The sequence below is a fragment of the Nanorana parkeri genome, unplaced genomic scaffold (assembly GCF_000935625.1).
Source record: "Nanorana parkeri isolate BGI_ZX_2015 unplaced genomic scaffold, ASM93562v1 scaffold806, whole genome shotgun sequence".
Classification (NCBI taxonomy): Eukaryota; Metazoa; Chordata; class Amphibia; order Anura; family Dicroglossidae; genus Nanorana; species Nanorana parkeri.
Window position 1 is genome coordinate 176,390 of NW_017307074.1, and position 20,080 is coordinate 196,469.

The following is a 20,080-nucleotide window of genomic DNA, read 5'->3' on the forward strand; positions in this document are numbered from 1 at the left end:
TATATACATACATATACAGTATATATATATATATATATATATATATATATACATATATTGTGTATATATATAGTATATAGCACTGACTGGAAAAAAATATTGCAAATAAACAACATAAACAAATAAATACAATAACCAGTAGGTCAAGACAGTATTTTTCACTGTGTTTTGAGTCAGCAATAGCAATATAATGATCAAGACCAAGTTAGCAGACCCTGCCAATTAAACATAATTTCTATTTTGCAAATAACTATTTGCATACACTTCAAAAGGAGCCTTGCTTGATATTGACTTCCCTGTATTTAGTAGTCCAGTGAAGTTATCTGGCATCTCACATGTTGACTAGACATATCCTATAGGCCTCTCTATGGGTTCCCTTTATGGGTCAGTGTACTAGTATTCCATCCCACACACTAAATAAGTTTGGAACAATTCTCTCTTAATACCTCCAAGTTAGTCAGAATAACATCTTAATTATGTGGCAAGGTGCAATAAATTACATTTGGTTCTACTTCTGAGCCTATGTAGAGGTTTAAACTGCCTGTAGATCTTGCCAAATCAGCAAGTTGCTATATTCTCCATACAGACTGGGTCTCAGGAGGTATGTATTTTGCATAAAGTGACAATCAAGGCAGAACACATACAGTATATTTATGTTGTTCCCTAAAAAACAATAAAAGCAGGTCTTGTATTTCTCTTCCAGTTCCTTGTAAAATGATAGGGTGCTTTGCCTATACAATTGTTGCCTCTTTTGTCTAATTAAAGGCCCCGTTATAAGAGAACAACACAACAAATAGATTTAATTGATATACTGTATAATTGCCACACAAGCTACTTTCCTATATAATGTTATTCATGGGCATATAAACTTTAACAATGAACTTCTGTTACATTTGGTATGTTAACTATGCCATTACCTGTTAACACTGAAAGAAATTCAGTAAGCTCACAAGTTTCTGTGCACTCTGAAGTTATCACAAGCAGTGTAATCAGACCTGGCCAGCTTTATGCAATCATGCCTTTCTTTAATGTTATGAGATTAAAAAAGGGGGAGGTATTCTGTAGACCAAATCAGGAACAAGCAGTCTTTTGGTGGTGATGCTGCTCTTCCATAGATACAGAATAGTAAGTGAGCTTAGTCATCCTAGGACAGGAAGTCTGATACTGGCAGAATCACTAGGTGAAAATAAAGGACAAAAAGCCAAGCTACAATAAGACACATGCATATGTTCTAACCTACAGTATGTTGCCAAAAAACACCATAAAGCCCATTTGACACATTTATATTCAATGAAAGCTTATTTGTGAATCAGGTTTTCCTGACTTTATTAATAGTGATAAAAATCAGACTGAAATAACTTATGGTTTATTGAACACAAAGAGTGAACACTATGTAAATACATGGAAATTTGTTTAAAAATGTCTTATATGATGATGGTTTTAATCATGTATTCATTAACGAATATTGGACTTACACCAGCAGACAATTTGTAGGGCTTTAGAAAAATTAGATTAGGTTGCACTCTGCTGTGCTGATCAATAGAGGCTTCTGATTTCTGGGGATTTCGTATGGGATAGATCAGGACCACAAGCTGCCATAGAACTAATTCACATTGATCACTAAAACTGATTCTGGCCACAAAAAGACATTCAACACATTCAAAGCTTGTACTGTGTTTGGTATGGTTTTAGTAACATTGCAAAAATACCCAGCTGTATTACATTTTCTCTCTTCAAAATAGTATATTTTTATAAATTACAAAGTGCAAACATTATAAACCACAACCATTGAGGCCTACTCTGACATGGAATCACATTGGTAGATAATATTTGGTTGGCTATGGTTACTGTGTCATTAAGTAGCTCCTAAAGAGTGACTTGATAATATGAGAAGTGCCCCACTGCTATACTTATTACTAGGGATGCACTGATACCTTTATTTCGGTATCGAGTACCGATATTTTGTCTTTCGGTACTCACCGATACCGAGTACCGGAAGTCCCATTCAGGAAGCCAGGTGGCATGTAATGACTGGCCACCTGACTTCATGATTAGCCAGGAGGCGTGTAAAGACTCGCCACCCGGGTTCCCGATTAGCAGGGAAGCCGCCCACATGCTTCTCGTTGCTAGGTGACGAGAAAGCATGGAGCCAGCCTTCTGGCAAATCAGGAAGCTGGGCGCCGTGCAATGATGCAGTGCTAGGCTTCCTGATTGGCCAGGAAGCCGACTCCGTGCTCCCGCGTCATGAGGTGACGAGGGAGCATGAAGCCGGCTTCCCGACCAATCAGAAAGCTGGGTGCCACGTCATTTCATGGTGCCCAACTTCCTGATTGGCCAGCTTCCCGACCAATCAGGAAGCCCAGGAGCGAGTCATTACACACTGCCCGGCTTCCTGATTGGCCGGGAAGCCGGCTCCATGCTCCCTCATCACAAGTGATGATGACATGTAATGACGCGCTGCCCGGCTTCCTGATATCAAAAGTATCGGGCTAGTACCCGTCCTTAACATAACACATACATTCTTTTGAATAAAAGCTTTTCTGTTAAACAATATATACCAAAACAAAATGCATACAGACATAAAGAACTACTGTCTTCGAAGTGTATTTAAACCTCAAATCAATTTTCCAGTATGTTTATCATCATGCCTTAATTTCTTATCTGGAGAACCTACCAGTTACAGACTTCCTGTTGCAGGCTGACAATACTAAGACACTGCCACATATTTAGTAGCAGCATTGTCAGCTTGTCATGTGCGCTCCCTTAGTTGCCCTTTTGGCTGCCTCCTAGATGTTGGTTACGTGTTTAGATGGAGTACTGAGACCTTGAATGCTGAATTCAGTTTTAATTGCTTAGGAGAACATTACATCAGAATACAGCATTATATAGCATACAGAGAGAACATCCTGTATATATCATAGATAAGCATGAACATACAGACTAGCATAGACTAGCATTGCACTACAGCACCATCTACAGCTCAAAAGACATAATATATGCTGTTGTATTTCCAACACTAGGCCTATCAGATAAGCAGCCCAATGGCCAACTAATGAGCATGCATAGCATGCTGACAACACTGCTGCTAATTGCAAAACAATGGTGTTGGTGTTGTAGTGCTGAAACAGGAAGTGCTGTTATTGGTAGTATCTCCAGGTAAGAAACTGAATCACAAAAAACGATTTGCCTAAGAAAACTGTATACAGTGAGACAAACAAACTGAAAATTAGATTTGGGGTTTGCATACACTTTAGGTGTGATTATAACTTTACATTCAGCATTATTTCCAACTAAATAGTGTTATTTAGGGGAAAACACAGAAAATACTAACCTACACAGCCAAAATTTACTAGATCATTTGGCCCATTGTTGCTGTTGTTCACTGGCATACTGGACGCTGGCCAGGAGTCAGCAAGCCAAGGGTAGCTGGGGTCACTGGCATTTAAAAGTCCTGGACGACTGGAGGGTAAAAAAAGAATTGGTATTTATCAGCAGGTTTCTGCATCTGTATAAAATATATATTAATAATATGCAAATCGCTCCAGTGCAATCTTCAGTGGCGTCTCCGATGAATCTGAATGAAATATATTGCCTGGGAAATGAAGTAAGCTATCAGTGAGGGAGGAACCTTACACGGGGCTTGGTGATAAATGAGCACCTCAAGGGAGCAATTGCTCACAATGACTTCTCTGAAAGAGTCATTTCCAGGACTTTAAGCTACTTTTTTCTTCACCTTTCACATTTCAAATATGTGTCTGTCATCCACAAGCTGATCTTTTCTTCCTGTGCTTTGTAGTTTAAGACAAGGCTGTCTGGAATTAAACTACTGTAAAATGCATTTAATCTTCTTCAATTCATTCATTAAACTCTGCATTGCCATGGAGATACAATGCTGAAGCAGCTGTTATCATCTATGGCTAGGACCATGGAAAGTGCACCCATTTCAGTCATTGTGCTGTCTGTTTAAATGAATAGTCTTTGCAGACTAAAGCTGGCCATACACAAGCCAATCTGGCCAGGGTTGGACATGGCCACATTTGTGTGACCAAACTTTAAAAAGCTTGGCGTGATTTTCTTTTGGTATCAATGTGTAGATAATTCCAGCCCATGCAGACTTAAAGGCACACTATCCCTTCAGATAAATACTATAATTTATGGTCTGGTCATGGAACTTACTTAAATACTTTAATGTGCCTATACACAGACAGAACCAGCCATACATTTCAAGAGATCCAAGCTGTAGCTTCAACACTGACACAACTTTGTGTAACTAGGTAATTTAGAGTGATTTTAACGCCCATACATTTAAGTATGACACGCTGAAAGCTCTGGAAATTCTATCAATTGGTCACATGCTAAATCAAGCAGACAGATGCTCACAAATTTGGAATTGCCTGAAGTTTGTGATATCTCTTTCTCTCCACACATTACAAAGGAGGAGGGGGGTTCTTGTGGCCAAAGATCTTTAGGTCTGTGAGTGGTCAATTAGATCTCATCCTAATACAAATGTTAACTGTGCAAGTTTGATAAGATGACCAGGTCAGTTAATGCTTTTTTTGTTTTTTTACAATGAGGCTGTAGCTGTGCCTTTGTGAAAAACATGACACTGGTCCAGATGTCCAGTGAATTCCAGAGTGAGCGGAGGGCCTATCCAGGGAAACAATAAAAACTGAAGACAGCAGCACCTGTACCTACAAACACTAGTACATTTCATTCCAACTGTGTACATGGTGACATCAAGCTGATGCATCAAGTGTCTGTGTGAACCGAGTCTTTCTGCTTAATCCTCATTTACAGCTCTACATTTAGATTGTCAGTGTATGGGGTGAAATGTGCAATATTTATAAGTCCACAATCAAAATTGTAAGGTGAACCACCCAGGAAGGGGTAGAAAACCTTGTGGTAAGATGGCATTGTTTGCATATGTCTAGAGTCTTACTATGATCATATTTCTTATTCCCAAACAAGGGATGATATATTCAGTCAACAAAAACTGTCACCCAACCCCAAATTATTTTTTTTTTTATTTCTTACTAGGTAGCTACAGAGATAAATCACCTTATAAAAGTCAGAAGTGTTGATAATGTAATATTTAGACAACTTTCAGAGGGCAGACAAATAAAGTATTTATACATGCATATATACAGCCAGTAAATTAATTTTTGTCAAGTTCATCAGCAGCCCCTATGGTTGCTTTAGCCTTACAAACAACAAGTAAGGTCATTGTTGAAGAATCAATAAATTTTATTTGCTGCTTTTAGATTATATTAGGGCTTTTCTTTTTCTACTTGTCATATGACATTTTCCATACATTAGCATAATAGCTGAAAAAAATATTTTAGTTGAATCTCTGTAAATGAAAAGTAGCAATAATAATAATTGTATTTTTTTCCAATAAAACCTATTTTACAATCTCAAAGAGAAGCCTGTGTTTCCTAGGCAACTGCAGTAAAAGAAGGCACTTTTCTTGCAACATCCCAGGCTCTCATTAGGCCTAATCTCTTTTTGCTAAAATATTGATTAAATAAGAGATTGCGCGTTATAACGGTGGTCTAATTGCAATCTCCATATTGGCAATGGGAATGCAAATGAGGATATATGTGGGCACTATCAGGTTTTATCAGTTTCAACTGAGTTGCCAAAGTAGGGAAATCCAGTCCTATCAATCCGAAGCCTATCCATCATTCATGAATCATTTATTCTGTGATCGATTATATGTAATTGCTTACTGGCTGCAATTTACAATGAGCCAATAAGCTGACTTTAACAACAGCTACTTCATTTGCTAATATCTACTTAATGTAATAAACATTCCACTTGCAAATGAACACATCACTTGCAATGTATATTACTCATTTATTTATTTTCCTAGACTTCAGGGAGATACAATGCAAAGCCTCTGTGTCACTTTCTTCTGAAGTGTAGCCAAACATATGAGATCATTAGAGATGGTGGAATTGGCCTACAGTACCCAATGCAGTTGACCTGTTTTCTAAATTATAGCTGTGAGTATTTTGGCTTGCAGGCAGAAAAATAAAGAACAAAGAAATAAGATTAGAAGACTGTGTTGTGGTTTTCTAACTGAACTTACCTTCCATTACTCATTAATCCTCCATCCCCTCTTTGGAATGTTACTGTGTATTAAAAGATAGAAGAAATGTCAAGTGAGGTGATATTTTACTTTTTAGCCTTTACAAAATGAAGAAGTTTGTCATCTCCATATACATATATGTTTTAGATTTATTTATCTTACAGTTACCCAAGGCTCTTTACTTCATTTTGCCTGGGAGAGTTAAGTACACCAGCCATTCAGTTAGACTTTATAAAGGTTAATTTACTAAAGACAAATAGACTGTTCACTTTTTAAGGACATTTTCCTTAGCTTTGTGAATGAGGTGAAGCTTTGCTGACTTATTTTCCTTGCGTGTGACTCTGTGTTCTTTGCAAGTTAATTTTCACCACACTTACTAACCTAAGGGAAATTTCCCTTGCAAAGTGAACATCCCATTGCAAAGTGAGTAGCCTGTTTGCCTTTAATAAATCAACCCCTATTTATCTAACCTAGTGAGACTGTTCACAGAACTTATGTCCTTGTTTTAGCATCAGATAGCATATGTTTGGACTACTGTGAAAACCAAGGTGGAAGACTTGCCTGCAGGAATCACTTTACTTACATGGGCTTACTATTTGTACTATTCACCTGTGGAAAGCAGCAAAGTTTTAAAGCCTGAAAGGGGCCACAAGAACACAGCACAGTGAAAGGGTTTGAAGAAGGGAAGGTAGGTAATTAAATATAACTGAGGAAATAGAGAATGCACAACAAATGTGTTTCTGGCAGAGATGTGAAAAAAAGGTGAACTCAAATTTCTACACTCCCAATTACAATGTTCTGCCTTGTACAGGCCTGGTAATAATTATTCTCAGGGTATCCACATACATAATTGTATTGTGTTTATTCTATAGCGCTTAATGGAAAAAGCAGGTGTTCTTTTGTGCAATACGTCTGAGATTTACTAATATTCATTACAGTCTTCAGGTATTTCTTATTACATGTCATTACATCAAATACATACAAAGGGGTGACCATTAATATTTGCACATCTCCCCTCCTGACTCCCCTCCCCTCCTGAATGTGCCCAAATGAAAACTGCATAAATATACCCAGAAATAAATAATAAGACCAGGAAGTTTTAAACACCGAGATCTAACAATAATTTAAGTAACACATGTTCATGTACAGCTTAAACGCTTCATGTAGAAAATTCGGCCATGTATAAACTATGTTTGAAATTAATATATATTGTACAATACATACAGTAAAGTATGAACATTTTGAAGTTTAGGATCAAATAAAATATCCCATCTTTAAACCGCAAACCAGAGTGTGCAAATGGAATAAAAGATTGCTGACTGGCTTTGCTTCAAGGCAAGTGACACAAGCAGATTCAATAAGAAAGTGCAAAATGCATGGAGAGGTGCAAAGTAAAGTAAACCATAGCAACCAATCAGCAGTCATATCTTAATACAATTGAAGGCAATAACCAGACATCTGACTGGTATCTATGGACTTCTTCAACAATATTGTTCTTTAAATGTTCTTATTGAATAAGCCTGACAATGTTTTAAAGGACATTACAATGTACAAAAGGATATTAAAGTGTAGTTGTCCCCATGGTCAATGCAGTCAGACACTTTGTGGGCCATGCCAATAGCAACCGAGCCTATCAATTAATTTTAGGAACTAGCTCAAGCCATAGTGACGTGAAGAGTAATGATTAATTGATGGAGGTTTTTTAGCCCCAAAATAGCTGCCTACTAACCATATAGGTGACTGTCATGATTGTTTTACTGTGGAGGCAGCCACCTTGAGTTCCATGCTAGTGTACTGCAAGCAAAAACACAAAATGGCTGCCTGACCTGTATGAAGTGACAGGTGCATGCAAAGTTCTGGAATTGTGAATACAATACATACAAGTATAACATACAATACAGTGAGGATACAACACATGTGCCACAAAGGTAGAGACAATTTAAGTTTTACAGTACAAGAACTCCATGCAGGTGCATTAATAACAAACAAAGGAAGAGGCCTAGAAGGTTTTGTGGAATGTGAAGAACAAACCAGGCTTTGCCTTTCAGCTGATATTATCATGTCAGCAACACAGCTAATCTAAGTGGAATGTGGATTTTTTCTAAATAAAAAAAATGCTAGACTTTCTTGTAAAAACCTTAAAAAAGAAAATTAAAAATCATAATAATGAAATCCAGATAGTTGCTGACTGAATGAGCACTGCAAGCAAAACATTGTAACCAGTCAGTATTTAATCAATATGGGGTAGGGCTGTCAGGATTCATTGCAATTAAAGTATGCATTCTTGCTTGACAGTGCCTTCCTGTTATCATAAAGCTCCGCTAACTTAGTTATTCATATTCTTCTCTAAGCTTCTGGGCTCAGCTAATGGACTACAGCACAATTTGTTGCTTCTGATCATAAAAGGGTATACTTGACTGCACAGCGTCATTGACTTTAATATCACAATGAAACTTCTAACTATTTCTTTTTACTTATATATTTGTTAGGCAAAGTGATTTAACTACAGAAAGGCATCCTGATACAGCTAAATTGTTTTTTCATCAGTATTTACGTGTGCTTCATTAACAAAATGCTGCAGCAACTAAACCATTACAATCAGCAATTAGCTTAGCATGTAATACACAGAGTGCTAAATTTGATTGGCTGATATAGGGGTTGCATACCTCAGTTGTAAAGAGCCCTCATGGACTGAGAGTGTCCATGATGCCCCTTGTAACCAGTCAGCTTTTTCCTATTATCTGTCAGGAACATGTATCAAAGATTGCTTGCTAGGTTCAACGCAGACGATTTTGTCGTCAGAAATTTTCATTAGGTCAAGGGTTTGTTGAACAGTCAAATGTTTACTTTCATGCAGACTGCCATCTTTACGTAAAGCACAGTAAAATAATCCATGCATTCTTCTAAGTTTCTATTATTTTTTTGCAAAGTTGTAATCCTACTTGTCCCTTGCTCTCCTCACATGTTTACTATTGTAGTTTAAGTCTGGTTATATCACCTCTCAATCTTTTTCATAAACCTAGAAACTATGGATTTCACTAAGGATTTGTTGTTCTTTTACATGGGTTCTCTCCAAGGCACATATAAATTATGGACCATGTGTGCAAGCAAATCAGCTGTGTGCTGGTTGCATACAAGCCTCTAGATATTAGGTTGCATATGCTTTATATTTCAGTGGTTCTGGATTTAGCACATTTTCCTACAGAAGCATAAATTGCTTGTTTGCATTGACAAACACATTTTTAAATTTCAATGAAGCCCTTGGTAATTTCATCTAAAGAGGTGGTGATTGCCTGAAACTTTCTGTTTTAAAAGAGAGCGTTTTTAAAAGACCCCTTTTTGAAAATAAACAAAATAAATAACTAAACAAACAAATAAATAAATAAATAAAATAAAAAAGTATTGTAGTGGACCTTCAAATGGCACCCCCCCCCTACCCTCTGGTCACCAGGAGAGCCCAAGACTGATTTACTAAAGGTTTGATAAGGTTCTCAGAATAAAATGTGTAAATATGCACTTAAATTATCCAACTATGTGAAAAGAAAGTTCCTGTTTATTTAATCTGCACATGATTGCATAATTGTAGTGAATCTTCACACAATTTATTGTGTGAACATTCTCAAATCCTTTAGTAAATCAGCCTTATGGTGACTATTATATTCCATCTGCACTACTACTCAATTTTGCTATTTTAGGGGGCAAGGAATACTATGTTGGTTGAAAGCCTTACTCAGAGATGGCAATTGACCAACATAGTGAAACTGAGAGGCACCATGATCCAGAAGCATATTCATGCACTCTCGAGTTTCTGAGATTGTCAAAGATATTAGCAATTAGCTGGGATGGATGAAGGGACCCAAGATCCTCCATCCGTTTGGACACTAGTGCTCACAGCAGAGCCAAGGTGTGATACAGGACCCTACGAAGGCTCACTACATGTAATCAAATAACATTTTTTTTTTATCCTGGGTGGAGTTTTACAGTAAAATCAATTAGTTATAAGTGGGTTATAATCTCTGTAAATCCGGCACCTTTAAATGTATACGATTTTAGTCCATTAAATCAAATTGGTATACCTGCTTTGTGCCAGCTCCCCTTCTTTGTGCCAAGTGCAACTTTGTGGTGCATGCCTGTATCTGGGGAATCTGGGAGCAGAGGATGTAGAGAAAAGGGACATTTGCCCCATTTTGGATAAGAAAAAGTTAACTTGGAATCATCTATGTTGCAGTGTAAATGGCGCATAGGATGTATTTAGAGCATAACTGGTGAAGTAATGGTTTTAAGCTTCATAGGTTCTTGAGCAAGAATTTCCCTGCGTGCTGAGCTGTACTCATCATTTAAGCAGGCCAGATGATATATTCATCTCTCAGAAATAAATATAACCCTTTGGAAATTATTTTGCTTGAAGGATGATGGGTGATAACTTATGTAAAGGTTATAATAAGCAAGTTTGGAGCATTTCTGGAAGAGACAGACTCCTGCAGATCAGATGGTCTAAGGCTATTTAAAGGCAGCTAAAGCAATAATTAGCGGCCATATTCTAATTAAAAATGAAAGGTATCAATTATGCTGATGAGACTTAATTATATTTAATTCTGAGAGCTAATGCTTTCAATGATATGGTGGTGAAGAAGTAACACAGACTAATGGACAGTACCTGCAGGGGTAAAGGTGAAGGACTGAACTGCAAAACAAGAAATTAAGACAGCTTAAGTTACTAATGAAGCTTCAGGACAGTAAAATGACATTTTGGAGATTAGAATGGTGGATGCACTGTTTTTTTAACCCCTTCATGACTGAGGCCCTTTTTTCAATTTTTGCACCCATGTTATATTCCACATTTTAGGCCTGAAAATGACGTAAAACCCCCCAACATTATATATTTTCTGAATGCCAAGACCCTATAGAATAAAATGGTGGTAGTTGAAAATTTTTATGTTGCGCAATATTAGCGCAACTCCTTATTAAACCCCAAAATTTAGTGACAAATTTAATTAAATGCCCCAAAACACAACAAATTACCCATTTTTTAAATGAAATATAAAATATGAGGTTACAACGAGTAAAACGATACCCAACATGCCCAGTTTACAGATTGCGTGCGACCGTGAAACGGCAAATGACTTGTTTTGAAGCAGTAGCCATTCAGCAGCCAATGGATATTGAGAACAAGTGACACATTGGAAATAACCAGCCAATGAAAATATGAGCTTTTATTCAGTTTTTTAGTTCAGTGAACAATCTTATGAAATGTGCTCACGCGCTTTAACCCATAATAACTTAAATGCCAGCGGTTCAGCAGGAAATGGATGTAAGCATCAGATTCACTGCTATGCATTTTATAGCAGTCAATAATAATATTTAATAATCACATTGATCTTTGTGAAGGTAATGTGCTAAAATGTGTTCCATATAATCAGTGCCATATAATTGTTTACATACAATATATGCAGTTTTCAGCATACGACCATGATATAACTGTATCAATCATGAACAGAAATGCAATAAACTTAAACATTATTTTTCAAAAAATGCCAAATGCATTTTTTTATTTTGGAATTTATTATTCTAAAGAAATCAAACCTAACCAGGCCTACAAATAAAGGTAACAACAGTGCTAAAGTGTAGCCATCTTATGCTGCTTGTAAACACCTGGATTAGTCTTCAAATCAATCCCCTTATCTCTGTAAAGGTCCTTAGGGTCCTCAGCCTAGGAACTGCACAATGCCTTGATGTCTCCTCAAGCTCAGATTATGTCCATTACTTTTTCATTACTTGGCACATTGCTTTCTGCATATGTACATTGGTGCAATGTGTGGTGCAATGTGTGGTGCATTGTTTTCATATAAATCTTAAGTATGTATGTTAGCTAATCATGCATATTTAAGCCATTGCCAAGGTCCAGGTCTTATCTTTTATATCCAGAATAGATAAGGCCTGACACAAGATCTTTTTGATCCCTTAGTGGAGCCTTATTATTTCCATTACTGCTGCTTTTATTTGTCTATTTCATATTGGGACCAGGTATTATAATTGAAATTTGCCCAGACTACAGGGGATTGTTACATGTTTTCCCTGTACATACATGCCATAATGGAAGATTTTTTTTATATATATATATATATCTTCCATTAGTGAGGCTGCAAACTTTAGAGACTCTCTTGTTTTTGTTTTGTTTTTTTGCCTTTACATTCTGCAGAAAAGCCCTGGCTAGCATACTGCAGATGGTGTAGTTCATTTAATTGTTGGCAATTCAGCTGTCAAATGGCACAGTCTTTACTGTCCACTGAGGCTCTCTCTTTTGACAGCTGATTGACAGTAAAGGAGGGGGGTTATAAGCACTGGGGGGCGAGGGCATGAAGAGAGATTAAGGCCCACTGTACGGCCTGGGTCTAGGATGCAAGGGGATCAGTCAGAAGACCATAAGGTGCCTACAGGGATCAGTCAGAAGACCATAAGGTGCCTGCAGATCAGCAGTATGTCACTTTCTATGTTAGGTTAACTTTAAGAAGCCACTAAGATGAGTGCCTCCATGAAAATAATAGAAAAGGTAAGTGCAATATTAGGAGGCACTGGTTACCCAGCTGCTAGGATTTGTCCAATCTCTGTTAATAAGTGAAATATAGCTGAGGTTATGAAGTAATATTTTGGCTTCTGTAGAATTTAATCACAATTCTCTCTTCTTGAACCATCACCTTAAACTTACATGTTGCATTCTGACAAATTGTAGGGGAAGTTTGCCCTCTATTCATGTCACTGATATTGAAGTTACATAGAAATAGAAACTCTGCTTGCAAAGAAAAAAACATTTCTTCACAAGGAATTATAACGGCCACTCACTACCTCTAAACTCTTTTTATTGTCTGTGCTGCATGGAAAGTGTTCCCCATTTTACATTGATTCTTTAACCTGGAAAGCCTTCATCGACTTTTAATGCATTTTATTAATCCTTTTTTTCACAATCCAGCTAGATATTTACTCTATCTATCTATCTATCTATCTATCTATCTATCTATCTATCTATCGATCAATTTATCTAGTTTTCTATGTAGTCACCATATCCCAACAAACAGCTAGAATGAGATCTGTATAAGAAGTGAAAAGTTGTCAAATCTCATGATTCTCACATTTCCACTAATTCTTTATTCCACTAACAAATTGTAACAACACTCCTCTGACCCTATTTTCCATATTTGCTTCTATCTGTTCTGCCTTTGTTTCACAGGAACTCCATAATTCCATACATTAATATTCACCAACTGGAGAGTTCAAACATCTGACATGATTCCTGTCTCCAGAGAAATTGAGCCACAATATAAGAAGTTGGATCAGCCTTTGAAGTACTATTGGTTTGATCTAACATCCTATCCATTTGATCTTTTGCACTGAAAAGATCTATCAGGTCCTGAAATACCATGAAACATATATATAGCTACAGGAGTCTGAGGACTAAAGGAATTATTTTGGTCTGTATTATAGTTCTTAAAGTGAAACAAAGGTCAAAATGTAAGAGTTCCATTTTGAAACACTATGGGGTCTATTCATGAAGCTGCCGAAGGATCTAGCCGTAGCTTTGGCCGATCCTTCGGCTAGCTACGGCCCCAGGACCCCTTCGGTTCACAATGTTTTGGCCATTGAAATGCATTGATAGATTCCTATTGGCTATTTCAATTTGCAATAGCCAATAGTAAACTAGCATTGTACCCGCCCTCTGCTGCAGTTCTCCATCAGGTCCATAAGCAGAGGGCAGGTACAATGCTAGTTTATTATTTACTATTGCGAATTGAAATAGCCAATAGGAATCTAGCAATGCATTCCAATGGGCAAAACATTTTTTATTTTTTTCTATTCTGACACGGCTCCGTGTCAGAATAAAGAAAAAAAAAGAAAAAGCAGTGTTTCTCTCCTGGGCGGCCGGGAGCGGGAGGCTCCCAGAGCGCCCGGCAGATTTTTTTTTTGTCGGTTTTTTTTTTTGCGGCAGCAGAGCCGCCAGACAATAGAAAACTATTGGGAGGAGCTAGCTGTCACTGCTAGCTCCGCACAATCGTTTTCTAGTTACTTTTTAAAACTTTTAAAACTATTTTTCTGTTCTGCTCGGTCCCTCCAAGCAGAACAGCCGAGCCGAATGCCGCTCAGCTATTCACTCACTGCTGTTCGGCATCTATAAGAATAGGCCGAACAGCAGTGAGTAGCCTGCCGGAGGTTCGGCTCAGCTGATCCAGATGTTGGATCAGCTGAGTCGAACTCCTTCTGCACTGCACCGAAGCCATGCAAAGCAAGCCGATGTACGGCTGATTTCAGCCGATGTACGGCTGAAATCAGCCGTTACAGCCTGAATTGAATAGCCGAACAGTGTTCGGCTCACTTCACTTCAGGTCGGTCATTCACTCGGCTGCCTACGGCAGCTGAGTGAATAGACCTGTATGTTAAAGATTTACTAAAGAATGTGCTTTTTAAATGCACTGAGTATTTCTTACAGTGGGCTATGCCACTGTTATGACAATAGAAGTAACAGAGATGCTACAAGGCCCACATCTGACCCAGACTCAAGAAATTGTGTTTCTTTCCCATTAGTGGAGTCATGATAATGATGAGGCTCTCAGATTCATGTTTATTATATTGCATGAAGCAGTTATATTTATGGTTAGTGTTGGTAGTTTACTGGTTGCCGGCAGCAAAGGTTTTTTATGTGCATTATATAGCATGTGCTTGAAAAATCAAAGCTGTAATTTGACTGCATGTCAAGGCAACGCCGAACCTTCTCCTTTTTTTATGATTTGGTCACAGTAAAACAAAGGATTGCACAATGAAAAAAATATTTTCTTTGCTATATATATTTGTAATTACATCACAGAAAATAGATATGTGGTACCTTTCACTGATTTTAATCTCCACATACACAGGTATCAAGCACACAAAGCTTGACACCCAGCAAACATTTCCTGCAGAAACAGACATCTACAGTGAGACAAAACCTCCTGAGGAATTTAGCTTACTGTAGACATATAATCCAAGTTTCCAAATGGACATACCTTGGCATGCTCAGAGATGCAACTATCTGTGGATCTGTACCTATTATATGTATAAAACAATCTCAATTCCCATATAGATGAAAAGGAGGTGTTATAGGAACAGATGTATTGTGTTTCAATATACATGGGCTTGGCCCATGTGTATATAATAAGACGTTACCATGCCAATGCAAAGAGCAGCTATGATGTGCATAATGCACAAGCTCATGGTAACCGATCAGATTTCCCCTTTCATTAGTCCCGAGCTGTAAGAACAATGAAAGTTGAATGCGAATTAGTGCCTAGTGCAGGCTAAATGAATATTTGGTTTATTGGATTATACTAAATAACAAAATGTATGTACTACGTGTTTCTTCCATTAGTGCAGTGATGTCTCATCAATATAGTCAGTTACTAGGCATATGGAACACATTTTTCCATTAATATGGCAACATGCATGAGAAATTGGTTAGATTTTCAAATCACATGAGCTGATTTAACATTAACATGTCTGCTATAAACATATAAAAGCAAATGCAAAGTCAGTCTGAGCTCCGGCATTATTTTGTATATGGAATTTCCCAGATACTGAATCAGTGTTGGGATATCATGCTGTACTCAGCAATATGCTTACATGACTGTCTATGATAACTCTGAATAGCAATTTAGAGTTTTATAGTGCAAGATAATTCCAATTGCATATCTTACCGGCGTAATTGCTGAGTCCCTTTCTCTTCTTTCTGCGCCAGTAGAGCCATATGCTGAATCCCATGAGAATTACCCAGCAGGCACCACCGATTCCAGCTATGAAGGCAGGTTGCTTTACAACATCTGTGATCTGCTCTGTGATGCTGTTGTTGTTTTCTGTGATGACAACTTCATTACGGTTCCCTGTGATATCATTGTAAAATACAGTAGTTACTAACATACCAGAACAACACAATGCATCTTCAGCTTTTATGTATCTGAGAATTAAGAAATTATAGTATCACTGAGGCTGCCAATCTTAGTCTTGCCATTCAATGCAATCTGAGCATACCAACCAAAAAAAAAATAGGTCTAGATCCAGTTCAATTAAAAATGCCATCTGTATTGGGAAACAAAAGACATACCACACCAGTTTTATTGGTTTGCATCATAACTGACCATATCATTACAAGTTTTGATTCATCTTGTGATCCTGATAGTTTGGAAGCAGGTCACAACAACCAAACCTGTTGCGTTCTGGAGGTATTGCCGCTGGAAAAATGCCTCTATTAAACTATATTGAATTGCCCCTTAAATGCTCGGTCATTGCCCCTATAGCATTTTCCGGGCCTTTAAGAATCATTGCACAGGTGTTTTAGGAGAGGCATAGGAGGTTGTGCAATCCCAGAAACCACTGTGGAATCATTGAGTGAGTGGACAGAGCAGGTGCAGATGACACTTTTTGCCATCTGCACCTGCTCTTGCGTTTTGCCAGTAAAGCGTTTTGCCAGTAAAGGGACAGCTTTTAGCCATGTACTTGCATCCTGTGACAGCCTTACCTATGCAACACTGTAGTGCCAGCAGTTATCAGTGTCATTCAAAGCAGTGCCAGCCATACCAGTTGCAGCTTAGCAGTGCCAGACATACCATTGCCAGGCATTGTAAGTACCAGCCAGAACCATTCATATCTGAAGTAAGTGTTGCACGGCTAATTCAAGCAGTTAAGCAACACCCTTAATTGTATGACCTAAGTCTGCCCAGCTACTGCGACTCCTTCAAAAAAAAGAAGTGTGGCCACTGCTGGTCACTTTTCTTTATTACACCACTTTACCCTTTAACACACTCCCCTACTTGCAAGGCATTTTGTAAGAGTTTTTGACACCTCCCTAATGCCCTGAAAATGCCTGGAGAATGCCTTGTTAAAGGAGAACTACGGGGTCAGTGTTTTTCCCCATAGTTCTCCTTAGGGTAACGGGAGGACACAAACTAGCGTCCTCCCGTTACCCTAAGCTCAGTATACCGCGATATTGAATATTACTGAATATTATTGAATATTACTGAATATTGCTGAATATTGCTTCAGGTCAGAAGCAATGGTTCCCACCTGGGTGTGTTTCAGCGCGTAGGAACGCCCTGAAAAATGCCCTACGCCCAAAGAAGTACAGGAGCTTCTTTGAGGCGTATTTTTCGCGCGTATCCATTAGGATACAGCCGGATAGCCCTTGTAAATGTGTATATATATATATATATATATATACAGTATATACTTTAGTTCAAAATGGCCTAAAACAGCATACAAAGAACTGCTACAGCATTTCAGCCCTTACTTAATCATAGCACTAAAAATATACCAAATCACTAAATTTAAATACACACCCCTCTACATACATTCCACATGGAATTCCCTTGCAAAGGGGAAATTCCACAGCAAAGTGAACAGCCTCTTTGACTTTAGTAAATCAATCCCATTACGCCATATTAATAAAGTAGTGACTGTGACATTCACCAAATATTCACTGCAGATAAACCACTTTGTCTTTTGGGTTTCTTGTCTTTTTGAAATACTTTACACTATAAACCTTCCCTTAAAGTGTATGTAAACCCTAAGGCCTGGTTCACACCTGGATCGACGCGCTGTAGAACGCTCAGCATGTGAAAACCAATAATTGACCATGGGCATGGTTCCCACCTGGGTGTGTTTCAGCACATAGGAACGCCCTGAAAAATGCCCTACGCCCAAAGAAGTACAGGAGCTTCTTTGGGGCGTATTTTCTGCGCGTATCCATTAGGATACAGCCGGATAGCCCTCGTAAATGCGCGTTTGTCACACGTTTCTTTTACCGCAAATCTCTGTAAAAACGCGCGGCACGAAACGCGTGGCAAACGCGCATATTCCGTACGCCCAGGTGTGAACCCAGCCTAACAATGAACTTCTCTTATCTGCTCCCTTTTGTCTGATAACTTTATCATTGAAACTGTTCTATGGTTATATTGGTTTGATAAGTGCAAAAAATATCTCTTCATTCTGTGAAGAAATTTTGTGAGCTGATTAACTTTCTGTGCTCTGTGCCTGTGTAGATTGAGGGGTTATTGAGATGAAGAGGAATTAGGAGATGAAGGGGGGAGGAGATGCGGAGTGGTGTGTGTTCTTTTTAATTGACGAGAAATTAAGTAGGCAGGGCTATGGCCGCTCTGCTACACATTGTTTGCAGTGTGCCTGCTGCCCCCTTTTTGACCAGAGCATTTCAGGTTGCTGAGAGCTGGACGGGGAGATGTATAAGGGCCATACACATCTCTCTGCTCAACTTTTAGTAACATGGGATGCTCTGGCCAGAGTCCTGCCCAGCTCCTGGCAACCAGTGGCATCACTGCTTGCCAGAAGCTTAGTGGGATACTGAACCAGGCAAAGGCAAAAAGAGACTGTTATCATGTAAAAGAAAATGGTAGGAGCACACTATATTTCAGGCACATCAACAATGATTTTTCTATACTTGTGTTTAAATGAATAAATATGGGAGAATGTACATATATTCAAGAGGTGCAATGAAAAAAAAATATTTTTTTTTCCTTGCCTTGACAGATGCTTTAACTGTAGTGTTGCATATGACTTATTTGGTCTATACACGTTATTTTTAGTTTACAACTAGCTTGAAAATGATTAAAAACGATTGCCTTTGATTTAATGACTTCCTAATAGCCACAAAATTCACACAAGGCTCTTCTAAGACATTAAGGACACGCCACAGGTATGTGTGCCACAGGATTTCTCTTAAAGCAGGTGTTCCAGTAACAATGCTGTCAGCTCTGCTAATTAGAAGGAAGACAAGGCTCGGGGATGACCTGTAACGCTCCATTGTTTCTCCAGACAAAGATATAATGACATACAATGTCTCCCTCCTACTGGAGACTAATGAAGAATAAAACTCATTTGTTGAAGTAAAAATTAATTAGTCGCATCACAATCACCTGCAATTACTACTGTGAAAGTTTGCAATGAATAATCCACCTTCTTTATAACACCCAGAATTGCAGACCTTAAAGTGAAGCTCTGAGCACGCACACTTGAGTTTAGTGATGTATAGTATATTAAAAAAGGTGATCAGCTCACCCTTAATGAATAAAATCCAAGTCCATATAGCTTCACCTAAAAACAGAACATACCAGTGTTTTGGCCTTAAGGGTCTTTGTCAAAGGATCTTTGTCAAGGTGAATTGACAAAGACCCTTCATGTTGAAATGTGTTATCTGTAGGGACATAACATTCTCTATTTTTAAGAGGTGCAATAAAGACTTGGATTGTATTCATTCATGGTGTGCTGATCACCTCTTTTTTGAATCAGCATTGTATGTGCATGGGAGCATGTGGATTTTGCTTACGACCTGAGTTCTTGGAAGGAGTGCATGGAGGGTGAGCTGGCTATTTCTTGCTGTCTATGAAATATTTTTTTAAAAATCTTCAAATATATTTGTAAACCAGCATAATATCAACGACAGAGCAACCCTTTATTTATACTAATCTATTTCTTATGTAAGGCTGCTTATACATACATAGGTGATCTAAATACAGGAAGGTATTTTATTACATTAAAGGGACAATAATATGATGGGCTATGTGAAGATATAGCTGAAGGGATCTATTATTGTGCATTCACATGTATGCAGTCTTTCATCAAAGCTGCCATACTGGAAACAGATCCCAGTGGAAATGACAGCTCCATGGTAACCAGTCCTGAAATGTGCAACTTCAAGTCCCTTACAAACTGACCTTGGGTCCACAAGGGGGCAGCATATCACCTACACTGAGATCAACATCAGGACCTAAAATAGCTATTCCCAAATGAAAACAGCTATTCCAAAATTTGTGGGCCTTAAACATGCCTATTACAACAAAAGGGTCTAAAAATGTACTATACAATTCAGAGAGAAAGCAGACTGCAGTACTCAGCTTAAATAGGGCGATTTTAAGAGAATAAGGCGTAAAAACTACAGTAAGGAAATCTGAAGAACTGTAG

General features: G+C 38.2%; 1 protein-coding gene across 8 annotated transcripts in view; it reads right to left on the reverse strand.

Annotated features, from left to right (window-relative positions):
- Window positions 1–20,080, reverse strand: part of ROBO2 (roundabout guidance receptor 2) — a 414,352-nt gene that overhangs the window by 28,383 nt on the left and 365,889 nt on the right. For 4 of the 8 annotated variants that reach the window (XM_018565017.1, XM_018565018.1, XM_018565014.1 and 1 more), the window contains exons 18-22: window positions 15,811–15,993; window positions 10,749–10,775; window positions 10,168–10,236; window positions 6,092–6,134; window positions 3,332–3,459 (exon numbers count right to left, since the gene is read on the reverse strand). In XM_018565017.1, coding sequence (XP_018420519.1) covers window positions 3,332–3,459; window positions 6,092–6,134; window positions 10,168–10,236; window positions 10,749–10,775; window positions 15,811–15,993 — 450 coding nt within the window. The remainder of the gene's footprint in view (window positions 1–3,331; window positions 3,460–6,091; window positions 6,135–10,167; window positions 10,237–10,748; window positions 10,776–15,810; window positions 15,994–20,080) is intronic. The other 4 variants (XM_018565020.1, XM_018565019.1, XM_018565016.1 and 1 more) reach the window with 2 other exon arrangements.